At 42.5% G+C, this 16,600-nt stretch overlaps 2 protein-coding genes and 1 pseudogene across 4 annotated transcripts in view; 2 read left to right on the top strand and 1 right to left on the bottom strand.

Moving 5' to 3' along the window:
- The first annotated feature begins 260 nt into the window (after window positions 1-260).
- Window positions 261-1,875, top strand: LOC114677343 (large ribosomal subunit protein uL15 pseudogene; annotated as a pseudogene).
- Window positions 1,876-7,231: 5,356 nt separating this feature from the next.
- PIGM (phosphatidylinositol glycan anchor biosynthesis class M) lies at window positions 7,232-14,749 on the bottom strand. Its single transcript, XM_077941063.1, has 2 exons — window positions 13,224-14,749; window positions 7,232-8,584 (listed from the first exon to the last, which is right to left on the bottom strand). Exon 1 carries the CDS (start codon window positions 14,494-14,496, stop codon window positions 13,225-13,227), a length of 1,272 nt encoding a protein of 423 aa, XP_077797189.1. The 5' UTR covers window positions 14,497-14,749; the 3' UTR covers window positions 7,232-8,584; window position 13,224.
- The window catches only part of KCNJ9 (potassium inwardly rectifying channel subfamily J member 9), a 62,716-nt gene continuing 60,353 nt past the window's right edge, over window positions 14,238-16,600 (top strand). Inside the window, exons 1-2 of one of the 3 annotated variants that reach the window (XM_077941043.1) lie at window positions 14,238-14,289; window positions 14,576-14,859. The gene's annotated coding sequence lies outside the window, so the exon portion shown is untranslated. Of the gene's footprint in view, window positions 14,290-14,568; window positions 14,860-16,600 lie in introns of those variants that run through there. The other 2 variants (XM_077941046.1, XM_077941027.1) reach the window with 2 other exon arrangements.

Raw genomic sequence — 16,600 nt, 5'->3', positions numbered from 1 at the left:
TTCTATTTCGTTGTCCCTAGTAGCTATGTTCCAATCACCAGGGCAGGGGTTTTACTTTTTGGAGGTCAGAGACCCCTTTGAATGCTACAGACACTTTTTACAGAAAAAGTACATACAAATACACACACATTTTGCACACAACCAAGGTTTATGGGCTTCTGATTAAAATGAATTTACCAAGGATAAGACTTCTGTGACCATCCGCCACCCCCATACACACACCCCACTAATTCCCACCCTTCACTAGCCGCGACTCATTCATGGCTTTGCTGCCAGACACCAGTAAAATAAACCTGGTTCTTCTCTCCTAATACTTGTTATGCTGAGAGATAGAAAAACAAAAACACAAAGCATCCCCAACAATTATAGGCAGTTACACGTAAGAGTCATTAAAAGCGTCCCCCGTTAGAACACTTCCCCAGGACAAACACTTTATAACTTCCTAGATTACTAATTTAATGCACAAGTTACGTTTTAAATGCTTTTTCTTTACAGGGAGGTATTCTTGGACCCTGGCTGAGATTAGGAAACAGCCAAGTCTTAGCAGCACACTTAGCAAGAATTTCTTAGGTGGGTTATTTTCTGGGAAGATTATCACAGTGAATAGTCTCATCTATTTTACTGTCAGTTTCAGAGTGTGACATTTTTGGCCTTGTTCTCAGTTCTACAGATATTGTCAAGTTGAAACCTGCAGCTTGTTATATACTAACTCTACCTTCTAATTAGAAAAGAGGTTTGAAAATGTTGGAGCTTTCTGGGTTGCCTTCCCCAAGCTAAATCAGAGTCTACTGAAGAAAAGGAAAGGTGAAGAGGCAGAAGGACTGGGTGGATGCAGTAGAGAAAGAACCATACAATCAAAGGCAGGTCAGAGACTACACAGAATAGTCTTTTTATCCTACCAATGCCAGTGGCTCCTGAATGGCCCCAAGCCCCTAGGACTTCTCTTCAGCCCAATCTGACTCCCCATGAAGTCATGGATGCATTTATTGTGTCTGATGAATTGCTTTTCATTAGAGTCAACATGGAATAGAGCAGGATTTCACAATGTAATAGACTGAATGTCTGTGTCCTCCAAAATTTCAAATGTTGAAAACTAGGATCCTTTTCTTGCCTCCACTCCCTTGTTAGCAGGGACCCTAAGCTCTACTCCCATTGCCCTCAGCCACCCACCCTCGACCTTGATAGGGACCTCCAGGCTGCATCTGGCTGGCAGCAGGGCAGTGCGGCTCAGGTGGGTCTGGGGCAGGGCCCTGTTCAGCCTGAGATTCGGATCTCGAAGACACACGGGCCCCTCAACTTTGCCAAATGCTCCAGATGGCAGGTCCTTGGCCCACAGGCCTACAGGCCCATCTCAGGCTGGCAAGCATTGCCCCCGCTCCTTCTTCCTTAGGGCTTACCACCAAGCTTCTTTTTCCACACAGTCATCCAGACTGAGGAAATGTAGTCACCACAGGACCCAGAAATTTTGGGGCCAGGTGAGCCACGGCCACTGCCGCATCGGCAAGCACTGAAAGCACCCAGGAGGCTGTGGCAATGCCGGCGGCATGCATCACCATAGGATCGACTTCAGCAAATGTCACCCAGGTTACTTTAGGAAAGTTGGTATGAGGCATTACCACCTAAAGAGGATCCTGAGCTTCTGCCCGGCTGTCAACCTTGACAAATTGTGGGCTTTGGTCAGGAAGCAGACACAGGTGAATGCTGCTAAAAGCAAGCCTGGAACAGCTCCCATCACTGATGTGGTGCCATCGGGCTACTACAGAGTTCTGGGAAGGGAAAAGTTCCCAAACCAGCCTGTCATTGTGAAGGCCAAATTCTTCAGCAGAAGAGCTCTGGAGAAGATTCAGTGGGGGGAGCTTTGTCCTGGTGGCTTGAAGCCACATAGAAGGAGGTTCATTAAATGTTAACAACTGCTTTAAAGAGAAAAGGAAAGGGAAAGGGAAGGAAAGGAAAGAAAACTAACCCCCAAGGTAGTGGTATGAGAAGGTGGAGACTTTGGGAAGTGACTAGGTCACAAGGGTGGAGTCTTCCTGAAGGGGATTAGCGCCCTTACAAAAGAGACTGGCGAGTTTTCTTGCTCGTTCCATCATGTGAAGACAAAACCGGAAGATGGCTATTTATGAACCAGGAAGTGTCCCTCACCAGACATCAAATCTGCTGGCACCTTGATCTTGACTTCCTGGCCTCCAGAACTGTGAGAAATGAATTTCTGTTATTTATAAACTACCCAGTCTATGCTATTTTAGTACAGCAGCTCAATAGATGAAGACACTCAACCTTGGCACTACTGGCATTCAGGGCCAGAAAATTCTTTGCTGGGGGACCTTTCTGTGGGAAAATGGAGATGCCTAGCAGCATACCTGACCTGTACTCACTAGACGCCAGTAACACCCCCATTATAATCACCAAGAATATCTCCAGACATTGTCAAATGTCCCCAGAGTGGGGGAACAAAATTGTCCCTGTCTGAGAATCACACAAGAGAGGGAAGGTTTAGAGTCAGACAGACCTAGGTTCCAACTTTAGTTCCATTCCTCACAAACCCATAACCTTGGTGGGTGGGGAGGGAGGGAAGTATTTATGTCCTCTGCGACTGTTTCTTATTAGCAAATACTACTTATATCAAACAAATTGTTTTGAGGTTTGAATGAGATGATGTGTTAAAAGCATATAGGCTTACAATAGGTGCTCAATAAACAGTTGTTCCCTCCGCATACCTACTTCACTTATTTAACAAACATTTATTGAGCACTTATGCTGTATGCTAAGGATACAAACACAAAACAGTAAGTCTGAGAGAAAGAGACAAATGCACAAATAACCACAACATATCAAATCCATTAGCAGAGATTATTTACCAAATGTTACAACTCTGGCCCTATCTTTCTTTTCTCCCCCCTTAACGGCTAACCTTCTGTCTCCAAAAGCTCATCTGGCATTCCTCTTGACAGAGGAAGTGTCCTATGAGTTGGGTCCTGAAAAATGAGTGGCAGGTCATCTGAAGGCCAGGAGAGAAGTATGCACACTAGGCAGAAAAAACAGCATGGGCAGGCCGGGTGCAGTGGCTCATGCCTATAATCCCAACATTTTGGGAGACCAAGGCAGGCGGATCACTTGAGGTCAGGAGTTCAAGAACAGCCTGGCCAACAGCATGAAATCCCCATCTCTACTAAAAATACAAAAAAATTAGCTGGGCATGGTGGTGCGTGCCTGTAATCTCAGCTACTTAGGAGGCTGAGGCATGAGAATCAACTTGAGCCTGGGAGACAGAGGTTGCAGTGAGCTGAGTTTATGCCACTGCACTCCAGCCTGGGCGACAGAGTAAGACTCTGTCTCAAAACACACACACATACACACACACACACACACACACACACACACACACACACACAAACCAGCATGAGCAAAGGCTTAATAGTGTGGTAACTTCAGGAAACTGCATTATCCAGTAGGCTAGAGTGAGGCTGAGTAGGGGAAATTGGTGCAAGATGGAGGATGCTAAGGAATTTGGATTTCTTTCTGCAAGTCACGTAGTCCCCCAGGATGCTTTTTTTCAGAATGGTGGCACGATCAGATCTGCTTTGGAAAGCACACTCTGGCAGCACTGGGGAGGATAAATGAGAGGTGGAATGAAGGGCAAGAGAGACGAAAAGCAAGAAGACCAGTCAGGAGCTATCGATTCCAGATGAGAGATAATGAGGGCCTGAACTGTAGTACTGGCAATGACAATGGCAAGATGCCAGCAGGCTCCAGGGACATTAAAAGGTAGAACTGACAGAATTTAGTGACTGATTAGATGTGGAGCGGGTAACAAGTGAAGGAGAAGAAGGAATAGGAGGTGATTATAAGATTCTAGCTTAGAAAATTAGGTGGATACTGATGGCATTTAGAAATGATAGGCACTGAGAAACTGTTTTCTCTTCTTTTTCACAGCCCCCGCCATTCACACTGTGCAAACGAGCTCACTATCCCCAGCTCCCACTTGACAGATTCCTATACAACTCAATTTAACAAACCTAGGAGACTAGTAGCAAACCCAGCAGCTCGATGATACTGGTTATTCCTGTCTGTCTTTGCTTGGATCTGGAAAAGTCCCAGGAAAATATTATTAATGAATAAGAAATAATCCCTATCCTGGGGCTGGGCACAGTGACTCATGCCTGTAATCCCAGCACTTTGGGAGGCCGAGGTGGGCGGATCATAAGGTCAGGAGATCGAGACTATCCTGCCTAACACAGTGAAACCCCATCTCTACTAAAAATCCAAAAACTTAGCCAGGCGTGGCGGCAGGCGCCTGTAGTCCCAGCTACTCAGGAGGCTGTGGCAGGAGAATGGCATAAACCCGGGAGACAGAGCTTGCAGTGATCGAGATCGCACCACTGCACTCCAGCCTGGGAGACAGAGCAAGATTCCGTCTTAAAAAAAAAAAAAAGAAATAATCCCTATCCCTAGGGAGCCTACAGTCTAGATGGCACAGTCATACACATGGGAAATTACAGTACAATGTGATCTGCACTATACAATAGAGGTACTGTATCACAGAATGTTTCACAAAGGTCATCCTTAACTGAACTTAGCTGGTAAGGAAAGACAAGAGGAGAAGGATATATTAGCCAAAGGAACAGCAGGCGCAAAGGCATGAAGAGGGGGTATAATTTGGTATGATTGGAGGGTGGGGCGAGGTACAAGATGAAGCTGGAGATGTAGGCAAGAGTTAGATCATAAAAGGTCTTATGAGCTAAGATAAGGATTATCAAAGGTATGATTAATCACTGACTGATTTTAAGCAGGGAAGTTTCAAAGAAAGCCCCCAGTAGTTACCAATGTTAAAGAAAAACAGGTAGGCTAGGCGCGGTGGCTCACGCCTGTAATCCCAGCACTTTGGGAGGCTGAGGCGGGCGGATCACGAGGTCAGGAGATCGACATCATCCTGGCTAACATGGTGAAACCCCATCTCTACCAAAAGTACAAAAAATTAGCCGGGCGTGGTGGCGGGCGCCTGTAGTCCCAGCTACTCAGGAGGCTGAGGCAGGAGAATGGCCTGAACCCGGCAGGCGGAGTTTGCAGTGAGCCGAGATCGCACCACTGCACTCCAGCCTGGGCGACAGAGCGAGACTCCGTCTCAAAAAAGAAAGAAAGAAAGAAAGAAAAAAAAAACAGGTAAGATAACAAACATCTCAGTACCTAGTATGTATCAGGTTCTGCACTAGTTTTGTCCAATTAATGTATTAGTAAACTACTTTAGGTGTATTTTACTCTAGCCTATAACTGAGCTATAATCCTCTTTCCATAAGACTCCTCCATCAGGCACTATGAGTTCCTTAAAGGCAGGACTCTAGTCTTAACCATCTTTATACCCCCAGGCTAGCTGAGTGCCTGGCACAAAGTAGGCTCCTAAGTATTTACTAGATGAATGAATCATCGGTTGGACGTTTTTCCTGAACTCCCTGCTTTCTAGAATCCAGTGAGTCATCTTCTGTTCACCATAGCTAAATGATAAGGGTAGTACAGAGAAATGAGTAGTATATCTAGCTCCAGAAGATCTAGGGTCTAGTCCTGCCTCACTTACTAACTCTGACCTTGGGCAAAGTGCATATACTCTGAGCTTTAGGGGTCTCATCTGTGAAAATGGAATTTTAAAAAATTCCCATGTCACAAAATGTGTGAAAGTATTTTGTATCATTACTAAAATATAAGTTGTTTACATATATGTTTCATCTTCCTTACATATTAACATGTGCTCAGAAGTCAGGGGAAAAAAAATAGGTTGGGCTTAAAGTTATTGCATTATAAGCCAGTAAAAATGCTAATGTTAATTGTATTTTTCAACTAGCATTCATGTCGTTCTGCTGGATAATGTGAATTAGATTCTGGTTGCTCCTTGCTCACTCCAGTCAGTAATACTTGCCTTACTGTTCTTTAAACCTGCCAAGCTCACTGCTACCTCAGGACCTCCGCACTGCTTTCACTCAGCAAGGAGGGATGCTGAGTGAAATGCTCTTCCCTTACCTCCCCGCACCATGGTTGCATGAAGGTCATGCCTTCACTTTCCAGGTCTCTGTTCAAGTGCCCTCGCACCATAATACCTTCCTAACCAGTTCATCTAAAGTAGCACCTACTCCACTCTCCGCACTGCCATCATTCTCTACTTCCTTAATTTGCCTTATTTTTATGATATATCATCATCACAATCCTGTACTTGCTTATTCTTTGCCTCCCCATGAAAATGTAAGGTCCATAAAGATAGGGTCTTTGCCTCCCTCTCTCACTCACTGCATCTATGATGCCTAGAACAATGCCTGGCACAGAGAAGATACTCAGGGTATTTTGCTAAGTAGTTTGCGAAGTGAATGACATTTGCTAAATAAGTGAAGTTTTCCACTGTAATCACCTGTCATTGGATAGCATTAAAAAGGAATTGCAAAAAAAAAAACCAAAACAAAAAACAAAAAAAAGGTCAGAATCAGAACACCTGGGGTCCAGCCCCGATCCTGCCATTAACTAGCTATTTGGCCTTGGAAAGTCACTTGTTTCTGAGTTCAGTTTTCTTATCTGTAAAATACAAATAAAAATATCCTCTACCTTGCCCTATTGCCCCTTCATTTCACAAATCACATCATTGTGGAACTGAATGGGGTGTTATATAACACTTGATCAGCGGGGTATATTTCTGTTTTTACTGTTTACTCTTCAAGAGCATAGACTGTCTATTCATCTATTACAGAACTTGACACAGGGCCTGGATCTATAAATAATTGCCAAAAAAAAATGAAGAGCAAAGGTTATACATTTCCTTTGTAAAATGAACTGAGCTTCAAATATTCATGCTCCAAATTATTTTTAAATAGTCACTATAAGTGTCATTTCATTTTATCTAGCAGACATAGCAATTAGCAGAGTGCCTGAGCAGCTAGAAATGTTCTCATTTAGTCTGGTTTTTGTTCAGGATAATGAATATAAATGCTTGTTTTGACTAAATGAATGGTTCTCCTAGGCCAGTGCTGAATAAATGCTTGTGCTATTGTGACGCTTCTGACCCAGGCAGGAGACATGTGCCTCCATCTCCAGAACAGCAACCCCTGAATGACCCCTCAACACAATGGAGAAAAGAAGTGCTGTGTAATTTAGGGGCATAAACCAAACCTCCACTGCTTAGAGTCAGCTTAATGTCTGACAGAAATACACAAAACTGTTAGGCCTCAACCAGACATCTGAATAATCTGTCCATACATTTTTCACGTATCAGTTTTTATTATCTTTTCAAAGGACCAGATCAAGATGAGAATAAAGTTTATGATAAAAGGTAGTCAAACATTTATTTTATATAAATACAAGTTCCTTGCCTATATCCATTCGATTTGGGGAAAAAAAGGTTCAAGTTTACAGTGCCAGAACAGCTGCTTCTTTATAAAGACTTGTAATCAGTGGCTTGTTCTATGCCAGCATGCACACTTTGAGCATATCAACGCACTTAATCCTTACCAACAACTCTATGCAGATTATACTATCATTCCCATTTCACAGATAAAAACTAATGTATCTAGATATGATAATCTTGCTCAGGATCATGCACTGGGATTTGAACCTAAGTGATCTGAGTCTATTCTCTGATGCCATACTATCAGTGCAGGACAATTTTTAACCGCATGAATGCACACTGCAGAGCAAGAGAAATTTAACAATGATCATGTGCCTTTTGGAAATTATGGCCACATATTTTGTGCAGCTTGATTTACAAACAGCTTGGCTAAAAAGTGGTTCAGCAAATCAACTTCTTAAAAACAGGCCATGAAGGAAAAGTACATGATGAAGCCAGCAGTAAACAAAGAAATTACACAATTTGGTGAGAGAGGGTTTGGATGTGGAAGGGAGTTGTTAAAGGTCTGGAATCATTGAAAAGTTTGGGAATGACAGTGACTTGGTACAGCTGAGAGAACTGCCCCTCAAACACCTAAAATATTTGGACAAACTGATTGGCAAGACATTTGTCAGAGCCAGTGTTGAGTTCCATTTATTTTGCAGCGGTATGCATCTGCTGGGTTTGGGTACTCTGGAAAAATCCAAAACATAATATAATGGAAAAAGCATGGGTAAAAATCCCTATTTAATCTTTGAGCCTCTTTGCTCATCTATAAATTTAGAATATGAATATCAACTTTGAAGTGTTGTGAAAATTAAATAAAAACATATATGGTGGAATAGGTGCCCAAAATTGGTTAATCATGAAAAACTTACCATCATCAAGATGTAAAATAATTAGCTGTTGTTGTTGGGGCAGGGCTTGGAGTTGGGGGTTGGATATTAACATTCCAAACATGTATAAGCTTTTATCTGAAAAACCTACCAGATAAAACAAAGAGATTACCACCCCCATGTTTTTAGGGAGACAGGCAGAAAGTATGACACATAAAAGAATTAATTTGTTTAACTTTGATGGAAGGTAAACCCCTTTAGTTCTCACTTTGTTTTTAAGACTAGGAAAAGATCCAAACTTCTTAATTATGGATTATCCATCATGTTCTTTCCTTCCTCGGAAACTTTGAGATCCAAGAATGTCTGTTCTTTAAGATGTAACAAAAAATACCTGAAGAAATTTGAAAACGACAGAATGTTAAATTATAATAATAATAGATAACAGTATTATGGTTTTGTAAGAAAATACCTTATTTTTAGGAGATGCATGCTGATATATTTAGTGGTGAAGTTCAATGATGTTTGCAACTTCACATGGTTCAAAAAATTACATATATATATTTATACCTATATATAAAGCAAATATGGCAAATTGTTGTTGAATTTAGATGATGGCGATATAAGTAATGTTTAAAATAGTTAGGTCAGGCTGGGTGCAGTGGCTCACGCCTGTAATCCCAACTTTGGGAAGCCAATGAGGGAAGATCACTTAAGCAATCTCCCTCTTGCAACACAGCAAGACCTCATCTCTACAAAAAATAAAAGGATTAGCCAGGCATGGTGGCACATACCTGTGGTCCCAGCTACTTGGGAGGCTGAGGAGGAAGGATCACTTGAGCCTGGGAGTTCAAGGCTGCAGTGAGCCATGATTATACTACTGCACTCCAGCCTGGGTGACAAAGTGAAATTTTGCCTCAGAAAAGTAAAAAAAAAAAAAAACAGCTAGAGTTTTTTGTTTTAGAGGCAGGGTGTTGCTCTGTCACCCAGGCTGGAGTGCTGTGGCACAATCATAGCTCACTATAACCTCCTCGAATCCTGGGCTCAAGTGGTCCTCCCACCTCAGCTTCCCGAGTAGCACTTTTTTTTTTTTTTTCTTTGTACAGATGGGGGTCTCACTGTGTTGCCCAGGCTGGTCTCAAACTCCTGTCCTCAAGTGATCCTCCTGCCTCAGCCTCCCAAAGCATTGGGATTATAGGCATGAACCACCACACCCAGTCCTTAAAATAGTTTATAATAAAACATGAAGGGTGGGGGGAACCAAGAGGTTGCATTTAGGGACAATCCTAGGTATAATTTTCCATCTTTTTCCTTTTCTATTCATAGTACAGACGGTTAGGGGAGAGGGTGGTAATGCAGAAAACAACTGATATTAGAGAAGTAACAATAAATTCAGTCACAAGTCAACTAACTGAAAGACAAGTTCTACACAACTTCTGAAACATCTTGTGAGAGTCCAGATGGTGAGAAGTCAGTAACTAAAATCAGTGGTTTTAAGAATTCTTTTGCCAGGGAGGAACAAAGCAGTCTGGTGGGAGTATTAGCCTTTCCAATGGGCCTATCAAGAGAATTTATCTAGGAATATTTAGGAACCATATTCTAAAGACGTTACAAAGGCAATTACAGAAGAAAATGTTATGTAGCTCCCTCTGTTCAGAACACACACAATCTTGAGAACCATACCTCTTTATCTAATAATTAATGTTTATCTGTAAATGAACATATCAATCTTAAGGGGTGGTATAAGAAAAAAAAAAGAATTACGTAGGAAATAAGTAAAAGTCTTATAAAATTTGAAGGTGTTATTAAAGGACTAAAAAGGAAATAAAAGGATTGTGATAAGAAGCAAAAAAAAAAAAAAGACTTTAGATAACCAGAAAACAAATTAAAAAATTAAAATCCCCCAAGAAACCAAATTAACCCAATTTTTTAGTTAACTTACTAACTAAACATTTTGCAGCATACAAACTGCAAAATATCCTTTGCATCCCTTTAAGAAACACCTGCCTTTCTTTGGTATTTCTTGCAGGAAAGTATCTAAAGTTTGAAGTTCCCTCCAAAGATCCCAGCAGAAATGTTTCTAACTTCTAAGAATGTCCTAAGAGAATGAGTTAAAACAACAAAATGTTGAAAGTCTTATTTAGAATATTAAAAACTGGAAGCAATCTGCAGGTCTAACAGTGGAAGAATGATGTATTTATAATGTGAATATACATGTGATGTCCAACAATTTCAATTCTAAGTATGAAGAGTAAGCCACAATAAAGAATGTTAAAAAATAATAATTAGTAAGTAAATATAATTATCAAACAAAGTCACAAATACAAAAAAGGGACAATTATATTAGAATGATGAAATTCGATTTCTGTTTCCTGCCTCCTCCCGTGCTGGCTCTATAATTTTTTTTTAATTCTTACAGTAGAATAGGAAAAAAAGGTAAGAATGCTATGGCTGGAAGGCCACTAGTAAACAAGCCCATATAAACGGTCCTCAAGACAAGACCCAATATGGGTATGAGACTAAATGTTATAAGGAAGGTCACTGTCCTCAGCAACTGACTCTGCTATTTTTACCCCAAACAGGAGCCCATACAAAACCACCCCATTCTTACCCTCTTTCTAATGAAAGGTCCCAAAAGGTATCCATCCAAGAAGTGCTGCCAATAATAACATTGCTAATTGTGACCAGCCTATAGACATCTTATTTGCAAAGGCTTTTAAGCCTGAACTGACGTGAAATATAATACTGTGGAACTCTTTTTGTCTTATTTGTGAGTGTTTTTGACTGCAAAAGAACAGTTTATCAAATTACTTATCTTTTAAAAAACACAATCACAAAATCACATTCATATACTGCTACCATAGTGTTAGGGACTCCCAAGCCTAGACAGGCTGTTTAATTAAAAAAAAAAAAAAAAAGTAAGGATGCTTGTTTAAACAACTCAGAAAGCATTTTCCCCCCAGAAATATTACAGTGATAAGGGAAACGATCTGCCCATCTAAGCCTCATTTCCACAATCTCCCTCTAAATTTCCTGGTCTAGAACACCCATGGCTCTTTGGGATGCTTCATATGCTTTTCAGGAGTTTCCCTCACAGGTCTGCATTTCTATCATGGAATTTTTGATTTTTTTTTTAAGCTAGGAAATGTCTTACTAACAAGTTGTTTTATCACCTAAAATCTACCATTATCCATTTTTACAGCAAAGATAACACTTGATTGACTTAAATTCTAGAAGAAAAAAAATCTTGCTTTAGCAATCAAAAACTTAAAAACAAAGGGGTAAGAGGATACTGAAATGTACTAATAGTTTGTGTGTTTAAGGACCTCAAACATTAAAGGCAAGATGATAGTTTTAAAAATGTAATACCTCAAGTCTAAACATGAATGGATTTAAATTTAATCCTTTTTGTATGAAACCAAATGCCAGTCTAATACCACTGGGACTAACTGCTAAAAAAAACTAAGTAATAAAACAAATACATGAAGCATGATTACAATTTAAATTCTTTGGATTATCTTTCCCCCTCCCCTCGCCAGATGGAGTCTCGCTCTGTCGCCCAGGCTGGAATGCAGTGGCACCATCTCGGCTCACTGCAAGCTCTGCCTCCGGGTTCACACCATTCTCCTGCCTCAGCCTCCTGAGGAGCAGCTGCGACTACAGGCACCTGCCACCAGGCCTGGCTAATTTTCTGTATTTTTAGTAGAGACGGGGTTTCACCGTGTTAGCCAGGATGGTCTCAATCTCCTGACCTTGTGATCTGCCCGCCTCAGCCTCCCAAAGTCTTTGGATTATCTTCTAAGCCCCCACATTTAATATAGAAGTTAAAAACTCTTTGAAACAATACTAAGCACCTTAGTATTATTTAATACTTTTACATCTAAAAAGTTGTCCTTTCCTTTTTTTTTTTTTTTGAGACAGGGTCTTGCTGTGGGCTCAAGCAATTCTCCCACCTCAGCCTCCCACGCAGCTGTGACTACAGGGGTGCATCACCACGCCTGGCTAAGTTTTTTTATTTTTTGTGGAGACTAGGTCTCACCATCTTGCCCCGGGTAGGTCTAGAACTCCTGGACTCAAGCGACCCTCCCAACTCAGCTTCCCAAAATGCTGGGATTACAGGCAAGGGCCACCATACCCAGCCTAAGAATATTTTTTGGATTTTCACAGCTGTCAGGAAAGCTTTAGAAAGAAAAGATAGGGGTTAAAAGTTGAGACACAGCTTAAGACAGAAGCATTGTAAAACAGGAACAAATACTGGCTTAAACCTGATGTCTCTAACTATATTCCTCTATTTTAAGAATCTTAGTATCTGATAGTTTCATAAGCCTTTCATTTTCCAATATGTAACCTTTTAAGGGAGAAGACCACCCCTCATATTGTCTTATGCCCAATTTCTGCCTCCAAAGAAAGAAAAAGTAAAAACTAAAAGGCAGAAATGAAATCCACAAGCAGACAGCCTGGCGCCACACCCTGGGCCTGGTACTTAAAGATCGACCCCTGACCTAATCCGTTCTGTTATCTATAGATTACAGACATTGTACAGAAAAGCACTGTGAAAATCCCTATCCTGTTTTGTTCCTATCTAATTACCGGTGCACGCAGCCCCCAGTCACATACCCCCTGCTTGCTCAATCGATCACGACCCTCTCACACGGACCTCCTTAGAGTTGTGAGCCCTTAAAAGGGACAAGAATTGCTCACTCTGGGAGCTCGGCTCTTGAGACAGGAGTCTTGCCCATGCCCCCAGCCGAATAAACCCCTTCCTTCTTTAACTTGGTGTCTGAGGAGTTCTGTCTGCGGCTTGTCCTCCTACACTTTATTCCCACCATGTCCCAAATAAACGAGTCCTAGGATTTCCTAGAAGGTGGACCTCAATTATTGTGTCCCTTTTATATACAAGACAAACATTCTGCTGGAACACGGAAACTTTCACTAGAATCCTTAGAATGTTCAGAAAAAATGTCCCAAAGCTCTCTTCTGGTCCATACAAGACAATCAGAATGTAACACAGTAGCAGAAGGTGTGGAACATACACTAGTCATATTTGATTCTCTCTGTCAGGGGTTCTTCTTTGTAATGGGAAATAATTTGAATCAGGATGGAAGAGTTGATAAGAAGGAAGAACAAACCAGCTAACCAGATAAACAGAAAGGTGTTCTTTCCTTGAAACTCAAGAACATAGGCAGGAGCCAGCCATAGGGCCTGCCCTATAAACCATAACATTAGGAGAACTACAGCTCTTTTCCAAGTCATTCTTACTAGTGGCATCACAAGAGGCAGTAAGCAGAGGTACCAAAGAAAGTACTGGGAGGTGCAGACTTTGTTAAAAGTCACAAAAATGGATGTATGAAGAAAACAACAAAAGACGAGGTCTCTGTAATAGGCGAAAGACACAGCTGAAAGCAAGATGAACTGTGGCAGGAATGCAGCAATTCCCAGGGAAAAACTCCACTTGCTCTCTGCAGTCAAATACAGCATGTAGAAGTATGGAGAAAAGTTGTGACGGATATCCCGCCTAGTCAGGTGATAAAAATAGGTGTGCTCCAAAAATTCCCAGCCGTACTCATAGTAAAAACCAAAGCTCAGGGCAAAAAACGTGAGTCCAGCAACCGCTACGAACAGCAGCACAGCCCGATCACACAGCCTCTTCAGGAGCTCGTACAAATGAGCCTGGAAAGTATACCGGGATTGACGGAGGCTTTTGTCATTGTCGCGATCTGGAAGCAGGTGGAGAGTTATGGGAAGGATATAAGTCACCGGATATATCTTCATATGCACCGCGAAACCATAGAACACAGCTGCACACGCGACGACTCTTTTCCTTATCAAGTACAGGACCATCAGGACCAGGGAGGCGACAATCGAGTCCGCATTACCTCGACTGGATACTGCCATAGGCAGGGGGTTAAGAAGCCAAAAGACACAGTAGCCACAAGCCTGGCGGCGCGCCAGCCCCTTCAGCAGCAGCAGGCGGTATAAGAGGAAAGCGGTGAGGAGGTCGCAGCTGATGAAGAGAAACTTTCCAAAGAGCTCGCTGAGGTAGATGTTGGGAGTGAGGAGCCAACCCAGCAGCGGGGTGTAACGGTACGTGGCTCTCAGGTAAGGCGAGCGCCCCTCCGTGACAAAGCGCGCGGCATCGGTGAAGACCTGGTAGTCAATGTCCGTATACCTCACGTGCAGGGTCCGGTCCTGGAAGACCCCATAGAAAACCAGGGCGACTCTGGCTAGAAAGGCCACACCAAACACGCCGGCGGGGGCTAGCTTCAAGTTAAGGAGCCATTCACCCCAGTGCTTGGTCGAGCCCATGATCTGACTGTGCGACAGCTGCTCAGCCCCAGCTCCAAACTGCCTTCGTACCTCTAACCTTCCCTTCGGTTCCTCGCAGCAGGTGGCCGCCGCATCTCCCACCCGCTAGGCCGCCAACCGAAACAACTGCGGACTACCACTTCCGGCATGAAGCCCCGCCCCCGTACTGCTACCTGTCTCCAGCCCCGCGCGGGATTCTCAGCCGCAGGAGCCAAACACTTGCCTTCCTCTGGATAGGCGGTCTCGCTTCCGCATCTTCTTCCGGCGGAGGCGGGATTTCCGGTCCCTGGGCGGAGAGACGTCCGCTTGCCGGGAAATCCGGCACTGGATTGAGGATTTTATGGAGCGGAGTGAGATTTCTTCGTAAGTGACAACCCCCAGCCCCACCGCCCTTATCCCGCGCCCCGTTTCCAGTCCTCAGAGGAAAACCCTCCGACGCGTAGCGAGCTGCGGGCTGCGCGCTACATCCCTCAGTCCTGGGATGGAGACCCGAGAGTGAAAAATGTAGGAGTGAAAGGAAGATAAGCCTTCTCATGCTTTACTCCACGAGCTCGCCGGTATTCACCGGGGATTTGTGGGGCCCCGGACAGGACAGGATGAGTTGAAGGGCTGAGTGTGTATGTCCCATGCAATATTGGAGGCATACTTATATTTTAAAATTGTTAGTTGGTAATCAGAGATTTAGATTTAAGTGGGCAGTTTGTATTTTATCCGGCAACCCTAAGTGAAGGTGATGGGAAAGAAGACAGGAAAGCGTCACAAAATTCCTAAACTTGTCAGCCCCTTATGCCTCAGTACCTTTGTGTTTGGTATTTCTTCTGTCAAAGTTGCCATCCCCTCCCCAATCACTCTGGCAAACACCTACTCAACCCTTCAGGCCTCAGTGCAAGTGTTAGCTCCCAGCTCCCACTCACTTCCTCATCACTCAGAATGAATGACTTCGATGCCAGTCCCCTCCCCTGTCCGAGGATTGGTGGACTGGGGCGGACGGGATCTAAGCTCCAGAAAATCACTCACACGGAAGACCCTGCCATGCTACTGAAAGTTCTCACAGTGCTCCAGAACTCCCTGGTCATTCCTTTGTTACAGCATTTGTCACACAGCTTTGTAATAACTGTTTTTGTTTGTTTTGCTCTCCTAGTTTTCCATCAGGACACTTTGAATTCCTCGATATCAGAGATTATCTTGTTCTTTTCTCTACCTCAACATCTAATACAGTACTAGTAGCCATTCAGTAAAGTTGAATTGATTTTAGAGGTTCCTCCTACCAGAATATTTATAGAGTGGCATCTTTGGATTGCTCCCAACTCCCAGTTATTTTCCCTTTTAAATATCCTTTATGTATGTCAAGGTCCGCAGCTCCCGCCACCCCACTCCAACCCAGCTTCCATGAATTTTTCACCAAGGACTGTAACCCATTAGCTCTTCCCTTTTTGTGATTACTTAGTGTACTTACATATAGTCCACGTTGTAGAATTTGATACTTTATTTTAGATTGTATTCATAGCCCTCACAAGAGATTGTAGGGTTCTTGGGGGTAGACATTATATCTTATCCTTAATTTTTTCAATTATTTGTAATTTATTGTAGTCTTAGGCACATGGTAAATGTTTGGTAAATACTGACTAGTTGGATTTTACAGAATAAGCCTGCTTCCTAGGGGAAGTCTTCTAGACTAGAATAAGAAAAGGAGGTGACTTCATCCAGTCTGAACATGCAGCTCCCAGGACTACCTGCTGCTCATCCATCCTACATTTCACATTTATCCTTTGGAGATGAACTGTGTTAATCTTATATATTCCATATTCATCTTGCGATATCTCTATGTCCTTTTATATGCCTTGGCATAATTACATGCCTTAGATTAATAATTCTAACCATTTTTTTTGCAGTATATTAGCCATATATATAGTGACAGCACATCACCACTCATACAATGATGATGATGATTTATAAATAGCTGGATTTGTTGAGGACTCATTTGCAATGTACCAGGCATTATGCTAAATACTTTTTATGTAAGGTAGATAGTCCCACTTTTACAAATGAAGAAAACCAAGGCTTATGGAGATTAAGTAATTTTCCTAAGTCACATAGCTAACTA

Source organism: Macaca mulatta, chromosome 1 (genome assembly GCF_049350105.2).
Source record: "Macaca mulatta isolate MMU2019108-1 chromosome 1, T2T-MMU8v2.0, whole genome shotgun sequence".
Taxonomy (NCBI): domain Eukaryota; kingdom Metazoa; phylum Chordata; class Mammalia; order Primates; family Cercopithecidae; genus Macaca; species Macaca mulatta.
This window is presented reverse-complemented; position numbering and strand designations above follow the sequence as displayed.

What these genes read in the sequence shown, in the direction of transcription:
- PIGM (XM_077941063.1), bottom strand. Translation starts at nt 14,496, where the DNA reads ATGGGCTCGACCAAGCACTGGGGTGAATGGCTCCTTAACTTGAAGCTA.